The sequence below is a fragment of the Atractosteus spatula genome, chromosome 17 (assembly GCF_055471065.1).
Source record: "Atractosteus spatula isolate fAtrSpa1 chromosome 17, fAtrSpa1.hap1, whole genome shotgun sequence".
Lineage (NCBI taxonomy): Eukaryota > Metazoa > Chordata > Actinopteri > Semionotiformes > Lepisosteidae > Atractosteus > Atractosteus spatula.
In genome coordinates, this window is record NC_142722.1 from 11836719 (window position 1) to 11854149 (window position 17431).

General features: G+C 39.8%; 1 protein-coding gene across 1 annotated transcript in view; it reads right to left on the reverse strand.

Moving 5' to 3' along the window:
• Positions 1–17431, reverse strand: part of mmp17a (matrix metallopeptidase 17a) — a 59409-nt gene that overhangs the window by 24276 nt on the left and 17702 nt on the right. Inside the window, exons 2-3 of the mRNA XM_088935906.1 lie at positions 2793–2925; positions 1613–1748 (exon numbers count right to left, since the gene is read on the reverse strand). Of these exons, the coding sequence (XP_088792032.1) occupies positions 1613–1748; positions 2793–2832 (176 nt within the window). The 5' untranslated portion in view covers positions 2833–2925. The remainder of the gene's footprint in view (positions 1–1612; positions 1749–2792; positions 2926–17431) is intronic.

Consider the following 17431-nt stretch of genomic DNA (forward strand, 5'->3'; position numbering starts at 1 on the left):
TCGTCTGACCTAAAGTTAAAAGGTAAAAGGGGAATGAAAGGACAGTCACTACAATCTGACATATTACAAGGAGACCTACAGTAACACAGTTTAATAATGTGAGCAAAGGAACTTGCTCTCATCATTCAGCAGCTTATCTCACAGCGCTCCAAAGTGCTTCTAGCAATGTCAGTCTCAATCATATCTATCTGCTTCAGAGACATTGGCCGTATGCAAAATTTCAAGTATGAAAAATAGCACATTTGGATGCAACTTTCCTCTTTTTTCTTTCTGTTTTATATTCACAGTCTGGATCTGTGACCATGAAAGGTGACCAAGTCAGCAGATACAGTGTGTCAAAATATAAAAAAATGAAGATAAAAGAAAAAAAGTTTTTGTGTGGGAAATACTACAATTCATGTTCAAACCATGCTTTTCTTTGAAATGTGGTCATACCCTAATATAAATTTAATTTCTTAATATGTGAGCAAGTTAAAGAAACAATTAAATCTCTATGGATCTTAATGACAAAGTTAAGTCACAAGTAACAAGTTCCTTCTACTGTAATGATGGCATAATCCACAGATTTCCTGGGAAGACTCTTGATATACAGAGGAAAAGACAGAAAGCCTAAGAGCTTTTCCTACAGGCTTAACCACATACATTCTTTCTCAGGGTGGTCTGATGCTCTGACTTCATCACCCATTATCCGGTTTGCTGAACACAAAATAACAATTATCAGTTTTCAAATAACATTATTAAATAACCACTACCAACCTGACACTAGGTCAGATTTTCGAACTGCACTTGCTTACAGCCTCATATTTTAAGAAATAAATCACAAGCTAATTCCTTGGAATTAACTCTGTAACTCATGAAGGGGTGTTCAGAACATGCTTCAAACATTGCAGAATTTTCTGCATTTCCCGAAATGCTTCCACTACAGTGCCACAAATATGGGTCCTGTGACTGAATGTCTGCATTACAAATCACAAAGTCAAGCTACAAGACACGCCAGTGGAAGTGTCTGCTCTATTCTATGATTGGTGTTGTGTTGTGTTGTACAGATATAATCACACAAGAAGACTAAACATTTTAATACATGGAAAATGAAAGGTTAGTGTCCTATTTTAAAGACATGTTTAAACATGCATAAATGTTTTCACTTATTTTTATCCCGAACATTTCTGCTTAGATATATAAAGCCATTTTGTAATAGGAAGTGTTTGCTGCCCTGGTAGATATTGTAGAAGGACGAGAAAAAATAGCATCTCTTGTTTCTTGGAGTGACACAACATCCTTCTGAGATTAACCACAGATTCCTGTAAGATTATGAAGCTTTAAGGGGATTTCTAGCCTCTATCTGTCAGCTCTCTGTGATTTCTCTCATAAGTGATTGACTTTCTCCTATATTCTAAAAGTTTCATTATTGCCAAGTTACTTTTCATCACAAAGCTGACAGGTACGTTTCTGCTGCATAATTAAGTGTAAATGTATGCCTTAAGTAAGAATGTATAGCTCTGACACTGCTCATTAAAAAAGACTGTAGTTTCTAAATTCTCTGGTGAATGAATGTCAATCTCTGAGCTCTAAGCTACTCATCAAGCCTCCCCTCATTCTGAGACGCATGTACCTCCAGGACAGGTGTCTTTTGTACCACTTTGTCGGGCTAGAGGCTGCACGTTTCTGCCTCCCAGAGTCCATCTCTGCATCGGACATGTCTGGGAGGGAGCAGCGTGGGGTCTTCATCAGTACCAGCGTGGCTTCATCTGGACTCCAAACCAAGAAAACAGAAACAATTAGCTACTCAGGACATGCTCAGGAGGACAAGAGACCACTACAGAGGGTAAAGCACGAAACTCACTGAAAACACTAGAAGTGCATCAATGTGATGTTACAGGAAAAGCATAGTGTGGAGCAATGGGTTAGGGTTCTGGATACATACTGTAACTGAAAGGTTCAAATCCCAAGTGAAACTTCTATTTGTAATTGTTGAGCAAGGTGCTTCACCTGAATTGTTGCAGTAAAATACCAACTGAATAAATGGGTGCAAATCTAACTTGCTTTAGATATAATGATATAATGTTCATGAACTGTTTCCTTTAAGGTCTTCACTTAACAGAACCATTTAATTCAAAGCATGGGGTGTAGTGTGTCTATCATCCCTAAGCTTTCAATTCACATTGAGTTAAAATCCACCGAAATGCCCAAAGATAGCCTGCTGTGCTTCTCTTTACTTGGCTATGAATCATAAAAAAACAATTCAGTAATAGCTGCAAACTGGCATGGGGGGGGCTTTGCTCTAATTAAACATTTGTTTGATATCAAGTGGCAGAAATGTTCAATATTAATTCACCAGAGTCTCTGGTACATGCCAAAATATATTTGTTAGATGACATACATTGGTGAAGCCTGCACTGCTTCGCCATCAACATCAAACAAACGATTAAGCAATGATGTTCCCTGTGTATCCCCATTCACAGATAATCCTGTAAAACTATTTGTATAAAGATTTCAAAGCTCAACATGACACTGAATCCAGGTGAAATAAACTAGGCTACCACTAGGCCTTTTACAGCTATAACTCACCTGAAATTGAAAGTGATTAGGAGTTACAGACTCAAACTTGCTGGGGATGTCTGGTGACATTTGCGTTTTTCTGGACCCTGTCAGAGTTCCTAAAGTTACACTACGCACAGAATAGAGGCGCAGCCTTTAGAGAGGCTGGAGTGCTTCTAATCTGCTTCTTCAGAGTGTCCCTAATATTTAATTAGCCAAACCTTGCCACTTTTTGCACAGCAACACACACAGACCTAGAACTCCTGTCTCTTCCAAGCCTCCGAACTTCTGCATGGCTTTGATGGCTTCAGTGAGCGCCTCCTTGGTCTGAAGCTGTCCAGTTACTGAATCTGGCGGTGGGAGATAACCAAACTTGCTCAGCCAGTCCTGCACAGAGAAGAGGGAAAAATTACCTGTGTTGATGTATTTAACCTCAGGCTATATACCAACCTTGCCTTTGCTTCTAAAATGGCCCCCAAGCATAAGTACAAATAAAAATGAGAAAGTACTGAGAAAAAAGTATACGAGAAGCTCAGTTTTAAGTACAATTCAAAGTTATTTGTAAGCTGACACTTTTTTACACAACAGCCTTCTGTTGTTTAGGTATGCACAAGAGAATAATGATTCAAATGAAACCAACTGCAAAAATGTCTCCTCGGTCTGAAAGGTTGAAAATAACATAACTTAAGGGACCTCATATTCTTGTATTTTGTAATCTGCGAATTGTTCTGGACTCCAGACTGACATATTGAATGACTAAAAATACACCAGTTTCACAAAACCCCTCTCATAGCCACGTTTTGGAAAGAAAAATCCTATAAGCACATAACAAACCAAACAATCCTGTGTAAGCGTGATAATGCAGATAAGAGAATTAAACTATCTGAACAGTGACAGCATTACAATGCACACCTGGGGCGATGATAAAGACAACAAAAACAAGCAGCTCACAGGCCAGGTCTGGCTTGGAATATATTCACAATAAATGTTGCTCTTGTGCATTTACATCAAAGGTTCCAGCATCAACTCTTTGACACATGACAGCCATAACTCAGGGACCCAGTTTGAAGCAAGGAGACATACATGTAATAGAGACACAGGCGGTTTACCTTTGCAGAGTCTTGTTCCAGAGCCAGTTTCAACATACGTGACTTAACTTTTATCTCCGTTTGTGGGTCCTTAGCCATTTGTCAACTCTAGTACGTGACCTTTTTTTTTTTGCCTGCACATGAGATTCAACAGCAAATGCCCGATTACGTTATTTGTGCATTGCATATATAAATTAAATACATAAAGGTGTGTACTGTTAAAACAGTTTTTAAAGAAACGCATTTCTGGAATTTTAAGAACCTACAATACAGTAGGTATTGATTCTCTGCAGTGGTGGAATGCCCCCAGTTAGAAAGAATCTTTTGTGATAAACTGCTCAGTGTGGTAAGGCACTGGGGGATTTGGCCAGCCTTTTATTTGTGATTAATCAGGCAAGGATTCAAAGAGAATTTAATGATGGAGATCATGGATTTTGCATCTGGTGTGTTACTATCTTTATTCATTAGCACAGACATGAAAACATCCTGCAGCTGTTCACTGAAATACAGCGGTCAACCCTTGCATAATACATCTCCATCAATTATATGGAGTTGCAGTTCTTTACTGCTATGTTAGCTCTCGGTACAACATTGCACAGAAGATGGGTATTCACCTCACTGCAATACTGAAAACAAACAGCATATGCTGCTGCCTCACAAGCCAACCCCGTCAAACTGTTCTGATGCTCTGACATTTCAACACCAGTTATTTAAAAACTTGGCAAAAGTCTCACCATACAGTCTCGAACTGCTAAAGCATTTGTGGGGAAAAACAAATTGTATTAACTGTTTGCTCAGCTCTTCAAAGGCCAAGGCCACAGAGGGCCAGAACTCATCCTTGTTTCTGTAGCGTTAAGCAGACTACTGTGCACGACTCCTCTCCCTCCCTTTAAGGGACACTCCAGGGAGTAGAGCAAATATTTTGGAGTGCTATCATGTTATTATTTATAATAGTGAACTAACGGAGATTACAATTACCTATTTTATACATATAGATGGGTATTTATTTATACAGCAGATTGCTGGCACATCCTGGGTAAAACCCCTTGCTCTGAGGAGTCCAGAACCCCCAAAACTACTTGGCACAGACAACATCTACCTTTACTCAGATCTTCAGAATCTCTTCTTTTTATATCCTCTTCCAAACCTGAATTGCCAGTTGTAAATCAGCTCTGCTTCCAGTTGTAAGACTTGTATTGGTATGGAAGTGAAGATCACATTCACACGCCTTCTAGAATGAGCGTCTCTGAGCTGTTTGCCTGTTTCCTTACACTGTGAGCCCCATAGCACCAGCGGTTGAATTAGTGTTGATTGGAGGACCGACAGATCTCTAATTGAGGACACCAAAATCCCACAGATGCCCAATAAGCCACAATGGATGTCATGTCTTTACCATCTAAAGCCCATCTTACATGCTGAAGCTGAGATTTCAGTCGAGAAAAATGGAGGCTTCCTATCTTCTCTTACCCTGGTGTAACAGAGGATCTGCTCTCTTTTTTGGACAACAGATCTGACAGACCACTGGAAAACTGGTTTTGAATTTCACCCACCCCATTGTCTTCCACCAACTGGACAATGGACTGAGGATGGCAGGTCATTCCCCGCCAGCGTTCTGGGGAATGTGTTTTAGACAGCAGCTGTTATCTTGTCTGAACCTGCCATATTATCACATCGAGCACAACATTGAGAAAGAAGCAAAACACAATCCAGTGTTCTACAGAAGGCTGACAAGGATTTTGAAATAAAAAAAATCTTCCTGCTGTTCTTAAAACACATCCTATATATACTGCACAAGCTGTCATGTTGGCTACACACATAAATGAAATGTCTTATTAGGAGCTGCCATGGCTATTTTTCTATTACTGTCGCCATAAACCAGGTCATCAATCAATAACTGTCCAATGTACTGGGTATTTTCCTGCTATTCTGAACTGACATGAATGAAGCTGAACTTTGACCCTTAAGCCCTCCATGCCAAAGAAAATTGGCTAACCTTTAAAGGAAAAACAGCATGAACCTTAATTTGGCTGCTCATAACACCAAGGTTGGTGGCAGCACAAAGTCTCTTAAAGACATAGAAGATGTCTGAAAGGGGAAAAAAACAAAATCGGAATGCCTCAGGCTTTTCAGGAAAGGGCTTTCGAAAACACAGAAAAGGGGGTCATTCTCCAAGTATTCAGCAAACCTGTTAAGATTGCCAACATAAAAAATTGGTACTCTCAGTCTTGGAGTTTATCTGTATTTTCTTCAGGCAGAATACTGTAATCTGTATGGTTTACTACAACACTGTGTCTAACTGCTTACCAGATGAGAGTGTGATAACCACAGGCAATATACAGCCAAATAGGTGGGCTCTTTGGGAAAAAGATAATGACTACAATAATAAAAAGCTAATAGAAACGCCTTTTCAGTTTTAAGTTCACATCTCGCATGGACCACACAAGGTTCAGATCAACATCAGATTTTTTTTAACCTATTCCTTTGGCCTCAAACAAAAAAGGCAAACCTGCAATCTAAGATATGGTGCTAGGAAGCACCTGCAGCAGATTCAGAAAGACCTGCTTGTCTAGGAAGACAAGCTCCTTCAACCTTTTTTTTTAAAGAAACGCTACACTGCAGATAAAAAAAAGTGTCAATCATCTCAGCCAGCTTGACACGACTGTTCCCCCAAGATCCACACGAGTTCAGTTACTGACGTAATAGGAGCAAAGAAAAGGAAGATCAATGCCACTGTATGTCTTGACTTATCTATATAAAAAAGCGTCTACCACACCTTTGTTGCTGTAAAAGGTCTGCTTTCTTTGCTTTATTCTGTTGAACATTCATTATATTCAATGATATCCACCTCATCATCAGAAAGCTGCTTGTTCTGGAAAGGGTCAATGCACCCTGAAGCCTTTCGCAGAAGCATAAGGATGAAGACACCAGTCCATTTCACTAAAAGAACCCTCTACCCCACCCTTCTCATACACTCATGTACAGATTTGCTTTCACTTAAATTGATATAGCTAACGGCTAAAAACAAATGATTCATCTCACAGCCGAGAGTGCTGACATGAGACAAAAATGACACATCGAGAATTCAATGGTTTTTCATTCAGCTCACTCACCTCAAAGCAAAATAAGCACATTACTTCAACAAGGGCCCCACTCTGCATTGACACAATGTAGATCCGCTTCTCTTAGTTGAGATGAACAGAATGAAATCAACAGCTTTGCTTTTACAGACATGTCTGTATTACATCCTGCATAGCTTATGTTGGACCTCTATGGCTTATTCTAAGAAGCAAACCTCTTAGATTTTTTTTCCCTGTAGGAACTCTAGGAAACAGAAACATTTTTGTAGTCCCGAGAACTCCAAACCCTTTTACACACATTAAAGGATTCACTGGTAGAAACATCCAAGAAACATGTAATCTCTCTAACCTTTTGAGTGTCACGCAGATCATAGGCTTGTGCTATTGATGTCATTTCTGAAACTGCAAAGCTAAACTGTTTCACTCCCATCTTTGGAATGTGTGTGTGTTTTTCAATAAGATCTTATTTGAATGTCTAGCCCGACTTATGGTATAATCCTAACTTTTTGAATACATCATAAGAAATCACTTGAACTTAAAACCAGCGGTATAAAATTATTTTTTAATATTTCAAAAGATTTGTCAATTACAGTCGTCACCACAGAAGAGCAATATAGGTAAGCTAGAATAAAGAACATCAATTAAAACAGGTTTCCCACCAAAGATCAGTACAAGGGCCCTGGAAATCTAAAACAAGTGTGCCTTGAGACATTGCACCTGACTTAGACTGCATTCTCAGTATAAAATGAACATGCTGCATTAAGTGACGTCAAAGCTTCTCATGACTGCTGAAGAACGAAAGCAACAAAGGAGCCTCTTCAATGGTATCACAAGAGGTTAAGCTGAAGTTTAAAGGTTGAGTGTCCACTTCCACTTTCAGCAAAAAAGACTCAATGGGTCATCTGAGCACCATATACCACACAGCCACATGAAAGAAGCTTTGTCTCCACTCTGCAGCATTTCATAAATCATGACAATGCTTCCAACTGTCCGACCCAACCATCAAGAAAGGCCCTCTGTGCCTGAAAGGACAGGAAATAAGTTATGCCGTGTAATGAGCTTTGACCGAGAGCCCCCTTCTTTAACAGCGTGAGGAGGTTTACTCAGCTGAACGTAGCTCTCTGCAAAAGCTACTGTAATACCATGACACAATCTGAAGAAAAGAAGGAAATCAGGAGAATACCCTTAGCATCTTAACACACTCCGCAATGCTGTGGAACCTGGTGTGCCGTGGGTGACAATTGATGGAAGTTTCCTTCTACACAAGACGTTGGGAGATCATCAGAACTTTCTTCACCATTCAGCGCTGAAACATGGTTACAAACTGCACCTGATAGCTGAAGTGCCACACAATCACGTGTCATTTCCAATGCCTTTGCGCAGCTATTCATATTTGTGAAAGGAGCATTGTTTCAACAAGTAAGTGACATAAGATGTTGTGGGAATTAACAGTTCAGATGTAATTATGCAAACAATACATTTTTACTCAAGTTCTCAAGGGTAGGAAACTCCCGGACTGAAACATGTAAAAAATTTGTGAATACAAAACAATACAGTAGCAACACGACTTTGCTAACAGATGAGTTACATCACAAAACACAATGACTATGGTAAAAAAACGAACATGAAAATTTGATGTGGATAAAGCTCTAATCATTCAAGATCTCCTTTTTTTATCTCTGCGGAAGATTCACCGTGGATTAAGCAATCGCAAAGTGCAGATTAATGCATGTTCTGAAGTTCCTCAATTTAAGGCGAGAGATCAGGTAGGGACTTGTTGTTGGCTACTGCTTTTGTTCAAATGTTCTTTGCTTTTATTAATGATTAAAGAAAATTCTGTCATCAAAGCACTTGTGTTCCTTATGCAAATTCCTTATCCTTGGTTGAGGTTTTGGAAATCAGATCCCAGAGCAGCCATCTGGACAGCACAGTTACTGTTATACCGGAAAACAAAAAACAGGAAAGCTTTCATATTTTGTATTAGTGCTTTGAGCACGTAGTCCTCCTTAGGTATAGCCTTTCTCCTATGAAATTCACCCCACTTTCCTAAATTATGTAACTTGTTTCGAACCTTTCACAGCTTTGACCAAAAATATACGTTTTTGACAAGAAAACTGACACGGAATATTGAATATGACCAAAAGAATTTGTAGGCCTATTTCCTCCAAATTCTTCTGTCAAAAAAAATCCCATATAGACACTTTTGGTTTAGCAAAGGGATGATTTATACAAAATGACAATAAAGCAAAAACCCAAAATACATACCATTCTCTCTAAAACAATCTAGTGTGTAATTGATAATACACAATGAGTGCACTCCAGGTAAGTGATGATAAAATTAGTCTATACAGAGAGTATACAATAACTAAACAATGTTTCTTTCAATGTTCATCACTATATTCTGTCTTTTTTCACAGAAGACATACTAATTGATACACAGCCCAGAATTAAGAAAAATAAGAGAACTGGAAGCACAGCTGCACACCAGTCTCTTTTGACCACTCTGAACAACCTAAAAGATACCAAAAAATTCAACAGAAAAACCACCCAACTATGATACTGAAGTTGGGGATCTGTGGGATATTCTAGAAATAGCTGGGTCAGTTTCCAGAATGTTACCTTTAGCAAACAGACTGGCTCCCAAGGAGAGAGAGTACCCACAGACATGTGTAAGAATATTGTACAGAGGCTTAACTCATCTGCATATTTCTTTCGGATTCATGGGTCCTTGCTTCATAGTATTATGTTAAGGCCATTTTCAGCAATACAATCGATAATCGATAGCAATCGCTAATCAGACAGCTGTTTGAGTAAAAAGATTAAGAAGTGTCTCACTGAACATTTGGTCACCCTGAGACATGTTGGGATTCTAAAATTGTACCTAAAAAAATAAATGTGGTAGTAAGTATGTTACACTGATCTCTATAAAACCTAAGCCAAACAGTCACCTTTGAATAAATTGGCAACAATGTTCAGCTGTTCACACTGCATAACATTTTCACCTCAGTGAACACCTAGCCATACGGTCTCACTTTAAGATTAAGCTGAAAAGCAACCGAAACTACATGTGAGTATTCAGTTCAGTCTTTTAGGCTCAAAATAAAGTACTTGTGAAATGCAGCGTTTGATGGCACTATCTTATGATAATGATTGGGATATGTAATTACTTGCCATGTTACTACAATTGTGGTAGAAGAAAAACACGATAACAAATTCAAAACAGCATAATGGAAAACGGACACAAACGGCATAAAAGATAAAAAAAAGCCTGCTGGTTCAAATTATTTAAAAAATATTCTAAGGGGGGGATGGATTCAAAGGTATACTACATCATTACAGAAAAAACTTCGTTTATAGGCAGACCATTTTTTTAAAAGAAAAAGTAATTAAAGGAACACCGAGAACAAAACTACATTTAACTACAAAAAGGACAAACTCTAAAAATTATAAGGTGAAAGTGTCCTTCTTTTTTTAAAATCCTGTGATTCTGTGAAGGCACATATTTACTAAAGATGTGCATTTCTCTCTCTCTCTGCACAAAATTACTGTTCCTGTGACTTCAGCTGAAAGTGTGCCGTGGGCAGGTTGCTACAACTTGTCTTGCTGTGTTGCTAACCTCATTAACACCCCACTGGTGTCTCTCTGCCCTGAGACATGGCTGCTTATTCTGGCTGACACCTGTGTGTCTTGCTACAGGAATACTGGCCAAGACCTGTGCCTAAAGAATGGCAAAAGTAATCCATTCTGCTCAGAGCATATCCAGTCCCATCCCTTGAGTTAAAAAGTCTGCTGTTTTGATCACTAATTTTTCCCTAGCATACCTGTGTTCCTCTTCTATTTCTAAAAGGTTTCAGTTCATACAGTGTTCATCGTGGGGCTATTTTGTGTGCTGCGTACTCTTGGTACACAGGCTCAATTCGCAGCGGTCGCCTGCATGGTGCCCTTTTCAATCTTTACCCATTAGCTCAGGATGTGATGAATGCAGATGCAAGGCCGTTGTCTGGGAAACCACACAAAAACATATTAGTATGCTGCTAACTTGGTTATGCAAGACTTTCCATTGCGGTGTTCCTCACCATTATCCTTCCTTAAAATTATAAGAACCGCAACCTCCTCTTAGCCTTACCAATTTACTGGGGTCTTGAAAGCAGACATCTCATTAACTCATGTTGTTGCTTGCAACGCTGGCAGTTCTATTCAAGGGCTGCCAAACATGACCACTTGTGGGTTTCAGCCAATTTCTGTTGAACATGCTGAGGTCTTCAGAGATACTGGGAGGTCAACCGGAACATCAGGCGCTCGCCACCAGCAACAGGATCTTCCCCTTGACCTTCCCTGCAGTTCTTACAGCACTCTCAACCTCCTTCAGAGCTGTGTGAGTCAACCAGCCTTCCAAGTGTGTGATTCCTTAATAGAACCCTGCTCGGTGTTTGCTAGGGATGCTGTCTGATGCATTCTGCTCCTATAACCACTGCCCATGCAACCTCACAACCCAAACCAATTACTAAAAAAAAAAAGCAACACAGGTCTGTTGTAAATATTAAGCAGGTATGATAAGAGGCTATCCTTGGAAGAAGCAAGAAGATAAAAATTACTATTCTGACAGGAACAAGGCTCATGGGTACTTTAAAATCTGATTTCACAAAGGTTACAAGTAGTGATCAGAGACACTACACTACCAACCAGAGGCTGCTAAGCCCTGCTCCTTCTGTCAGATACTGTGAGTCAATTAACGTCTTGCCCAGGAACTTCACAGGAAGTAATGTTCAAGAGGGATGGCTACAGAGAGTGCTCTATTAAATCGTACTACGCAAAAGAGACTCTTAGCAATCCTCCTGTACTCAAGGGGGACATTCCTAAGATCCTTTCATTTTACAGTGTAGGATGCATCATATTCATGGGAACAAAAACAAATCCTGGTAATGCTACAAACAAAAACTCCTGTGCTCCTCAACATAAATCACACAGCGTTTTAGTACAAGTGTTACAACTTCAAAAGGGAGCTGTTCTTCTTTTTGGTGCTTCTAGCACATTACAAGATCTGCTTCTCTCAGCTGTTCTAATAGTAGATTAATGCAAGCTGTACAGAAGCACAAACCTTTCTCAAGGAGTTCTGAATCCCAGTTACCCATGACAGCCTTATCGCCTGGCCTAATCGCCCCAGGTCCAACAAAACAACAAAAAGGCTGCGTAGAAAATTCTGCCACTAGAGGGCAGCCTTGCAACACAACCCCTCTGCGTGTGCCACGCTAAGCACATTTCTCATTTGATGCCAGATTTGATATGTCGATTCCATTTTAAATAAAAGATGAAGAATGACTGTGGCTTTACAGCATCAGATGTCTGAAGTGCGCATTCCTTTAAACTCCATGCACAGATGGTGATTTGGGAATCCAAGTTGATTTATTGTGTAAGTGGCTCACTATAGCAGAAGGACAAGATCCAAATACAGGCTGACCTGCTCATGTCATGCATTTGCTGTTTGGGCTTTTGAGACATCCATTACGTATGACCCCCTGGGATGCTAGTGTATGTCTACAGGTTTTATGGCCACTTAATGTCTTGCTTGTTGTGGTTAATGACCGACAGCTCATAAGATGTTTCAGTGCTCAGTAAGCCGTCTCAGAATCCAAAGGTGTCAGGAAGAAGCAGTTTCATACATTTATGTGACACTTAATATTAGCATAAAAGAAAACAGATCACAACCCATTCAGACATTATTTTGAAAACAGTATTTGGGTAAAGGAAAAATGTTTTGAGAAAGGAGCAGTCAGAAATTTGGACAAGATTTGGAACAAAGAAGAATACCTGTTGGTTAATAGGAAACAATGTCCTACATGTTATCTACATACTCTTATGCCCAGGCCAGCCCAAGATCGCAGCCCTCAGTGTCTTTGGTAACCGGGTGCATTTGCACGAGGAGTTGAACACCTCCAGGGGCTGTTCGGACTCACTGGGGCTGATTGCCCCAACCACCTACCCTTCCTCCAGTTAACGGTGATAATCTCATCAAAGCCCTGATCAGACACTGATCAAGTGCTCTGTCAATGAGCTACCTTCTGACCTAGGTAGTGCTCTCAGCATTACTAACCTGCGTCTCAGAAGGACAGTCAGCTTGAATCCTGCCGAGAGAATCCCTGTCCGTCCTGAACCTGCTCTGCCTGTCTATTCGCACCCTTTCGTTTCCAGCCAAGCACCGGACCAGCGGCATGTTTCCAAACCTCCCGTCTGCAATCCGCATGGCGGCGCCCGCCTTCATTCACAGATGAGTCCGGTCTACCGCTCTCCGTCCTGCCTTGGCTATCCCCATCACCATTCGTCTGCCTCCAAGCCTAGAAACGGGATTCTTCAGCCTGTCAGCAAGACACTGCTTTTTCCATCTGCTCAACGCATCATAAAGCATACTATGTCCTGTATGGCCATGTGTCAAGTAAAAGCTGGAATGTTGCTGGTTATTACAAGTGCCTGAGGGATTCTATTTGTGATCCAATGTGGAAATCAACAATTCTTCTTTTTATGCTTTATGAAGTCCAGTGCTACTCAAGCACAACACCATAAATCCAACTTATAAGATGCCATCCCACAGTTTTATACAATATCACCACGTTTACTCCCAAGCAAGCCGTAATAAACAGGCTACATGTCACAGCTTGCCGGTTGAGGTATCTGGTGTGGTTTTGCGGGATAAAAAAACCCTGTGAGATGTTTGGTTTGGACAATCTGTTTCAGGGGAAAGCATTGTCTCGTGCACTGGATTAAAGAACAGCTTGACAGGTCGGTCACTTAGTTTAAACTGCTGAGAGAACACACACTCTGATCTACATAATACTGTGTGTGATTGCTAGGCAAGTGCCAAAAGTTTGAAGAGCAGGCCTTTTATGAAATAGAATGACAGTATCCTACAGAATCGTCAGTACACGATCTTAAAACATGGGCAAGGAGAAAATTAAATGACAAAGCAAAAGTACCACATAAGCATGGCACTCCTTTATAAATAGCCTGGTGTGCGTCAGTGGTCAGATGCTAATAGCCACCATATTCTAAATGAGTGCTCTTAATGTATTCGTGTGGATTTAATTAAAAACGTTAAAAACCAATCAATACTTCTCCAGGACAGTCCTCTGAAACTTGATACAAGACCTCTTTGAATCCAACCATAAAGCATTCATTTAGCAGTCGCCCTCCTCAGTGGTGCCCAACGTACATTAGCCGGTTAAGTAGAAGGTGAAACTTTCATCGCAAGGGCAGCGCAACTTGGAGAGAGGACGCTAAAGAACGGGAGAAGGCACTTGAAAGCCATAGCCGTGAAAGCCCTAGAAAGAGATAAGCTACCACTCTCTGCCAGATTTCAGATTTAATAAAGGCCATTGTACTCATTTTCATTCCCCTCCAGCAACAAAGATAGAGTTTTTTTTTTCCATATTGCTTCCTATATCCTATAATTAGCTGGCGAAAAATTTTTCAGGCTGGGTAGCCTTTTTTTTTTCAGAATTTTGCAACGGATGAGGTTGACCGTTCTCTACAAGACCCTCAGCCAGCCTGCCCAGAGAAAGTGAGACCTCTCTATCCCCAGATTCCTTTAGCTTTTTTATGTACTGTATTAGGGGCTTTCAGATCCTCTCCTGAATGCTGATGGATCCGACTCTCAATAAGTGAGCTGCCACAGGTAAGGCAGATGGCCTTTCCTTGTTCCAGGCTGTCTTATGAAATATGAAATTCCAATTTGCAAACAGAAATGAGGCCAAACCTTGCAGAACTCCCTTACAGTGATATCAGAGCACTCTCACAGTTCCAAAAACGCAATGTGAAAAGGTTTTGGTGGTCTGTGGACCCGCAAAATAATAGACTGAGTTCGTGCCTCCCCTTTCAGAAATAAATCCTGCACTATTCATGCATTCATATGAAATATTTTAGTGCATTTTGCTGCTGCCTTCAGTATCATGGAGATTTATCTTTTTTTCTTAGTGGATAGGGTCAAACATTTTCAACAAGTGAAAAAGAATATAATTATACTCAATTCAATGCTAGCTGAATAAGACCATCAAGGTCAAACCTTTTTTTAAATAAATCTGTTCAAACTTAGATGTGGAAAATCTTGAGCGTTGGCCTCAATCACGTAAACAACATTTAGCTGGGTTTCCAAATATTTGTGGCAATCCAGTTAGCCTTTGGAAATGATCACTTTCAAACTGAACAATGGGCTGATTGAAATCTCAGGAAGCCTCCTAATTGTGTAACGCAATTCAGTTTGTTTTTCTCAAAGGAGCTTGACAAATTGAAAAACACCACAAAATAAAACACAACACATGCACAGCAGCAGTCTGTGATCACCTTTATAACTTGCTCCATCATAGCACGCTAGAGGACGGCACAAATTAAATGGGCAAAGACACTCAACCACAGCAATGACAAAAGGGTCCTTACAGAGAATGAAAACAAGACTCGGTTTGAAGTAATTAAAAAATCCAAATGAATGTTTTCTTTACAACAAAACAGCATATGGCTCAGATGCTGTGACATAAAAGGTCATAAAAGGAGAATACAGTATTTGTCGTTTCAGACATTTAATACAGAACTGTACTTACAAAGGGAGTTCTGCCACTAGCTTCCCTGCTCAATTAACATGTAAACAGGAGCTACTGAAAAAGGCTCAGTGTGAGTCTGGATTACCTCTGGCTCCCTGCATGGTCAACTTAAAACAGGATCGTAACAAAGTCAGACAGCCACCCGCCAGAGTAGAAAATTGCTGTCTTGTATTTAGCTCTTGCCACAATTTATTTTCAGACCCGCTGATCGATGATACCCATTTAAAAGCTTAGAGACACACCTGGATGCCAATTCCTGAGGTTAATAAATGACAATAAATAAAAAGCAGCTTAAAGAGCTGAGATACGTTACCAGGTAAAGAACTACCACTGTTCTTGTGTGTGTTTAATTAAAAACAAAAGTCAGAATTGCACAGGCTGTTTATTGCTTAAAAACTGCAAGTTACAATTATGTTTTGATCTGTGTATTGCTCAAGGAATGAAACTTAAGATCTGATGCAGAATTCCTGAGGAAACACACATCACATAATTGTTCTCTATACATTTACGTGGATTCAAAGGTAAGCTGTATCCTCTGTCTTTGTGACACAGTTTAACAAAGGAAAACACAAATCTTCATGCCAGAATAGCAGTCCAGTATGGCCCTCAAGAAAGCAATCAGGCTCTATGTCAAATCCGCAGCACTGTAGGGTAGATTTTGCCACTGGATCATATATTTTGTGCAGACTGTCAAGGCATGCATTTCTGCAGCCTTTGTAGTTTTTCAAAGTGTCTGAGTTCTGCCAAAGACAGAAGCCTTTTACTCCCGGCAGTATGAAGTAGATAGGCCGGGAAATGATGAGCAACTGAACAACATGTACCATCTCATTCCCAATATGGAGAGAAAGTCTGCTGGCAGCTAAAATCAGGAATGTCTGCCCTATGACTTCCATGTCATAGGGGATCGGCTCCTTTTTTGCACCTAGGATTTTTTGGAGCCTGATCTCTTTGAGAGATCTTTGGTGAATGCTTTTATAAGGAGACCACCAACTGAGGATACACAGAAGGCTCCTTCAGACGTGTCTAAGATATCAAACAGTGAATGGTCAGCTTTGTTTCTTTCACAATGCACATGTTACTCTGCTCTCACATCGGAAGGAAACTAAAACCCACTGTGCAGCACAGTTAACAGTGAAGGAAATCAAATTTTACATGCAATACACATCCAAACATTCCCATGACCTCCCAAATGGAACTTTCTGGCCAATGTATTTGGATAAAGTATAAAAATGTAAAGAGCATTGGCCTCACAGTGATGCATTTTAAATAAATCTGACAATGCCGCTGAATGATCTACTTATTTTAATTTTCCCATTTCATCGTTCCATTTCCAGATACAATTTTTCATGTGCATTTTTACAATATGATTTACAAAGCGGCACCCACAGCTGGGTAATTCTTCCTCATTATTTGACAGCGGTATATTATATGAGGTGGGGATGTATTGTATACCAACCAGCAATAACGAGATTCAGCTGAAACAAGTTCTGAATGTACAAGAATGAATCTTAATCGACAAAGGCCTTTACAATTGAATCTCCCTGGAAGAAAATGGGAAAGTGAAAAACACATTAATTAAGAGTATTAATGACATTCTACTGTACATTCTTAGTAAGTGACAAAGATGTTATAAATGGTAATTACAATAAAATAAAGCACACTTTACAATGAAGCAATGTCTTTTTTAATGCCAGATTCTTTTAAAATACTGTATAGTTTTCAGCATATTTTAACCAGCCAGTATCAATAGACAGCATATACGTTCAGAACAGCAATCTTTTCAAGTGTCGCTTTCTGCGATCTTGAAAGAGGGACCACAGAAGATCAAGAATGGCAAGAAAACAAGAAAAGTTCCAAGTGAAACATTAATATTTCAAATCACTTGCAAATAAGCTTGCGGCACGCTGTTCAATACATAAAGCTTGGAAACCTGACGAATAAAGGCATTTCACTAAAAAGCTACAAAAGCTAGACTCTGAATGCTGCATCTAAAATTTGCAAAAGAGCGAAGGTTTCACTGAAGTCAGGATTGCTAGGATGTACTGTCATGTTTCACCTCCAGATGAACATGCAGTAATCAATAAGAAAAACACAAAATTACTAATATTTGTAGATTCAGTCTATATATTAAGGATAAAAAACC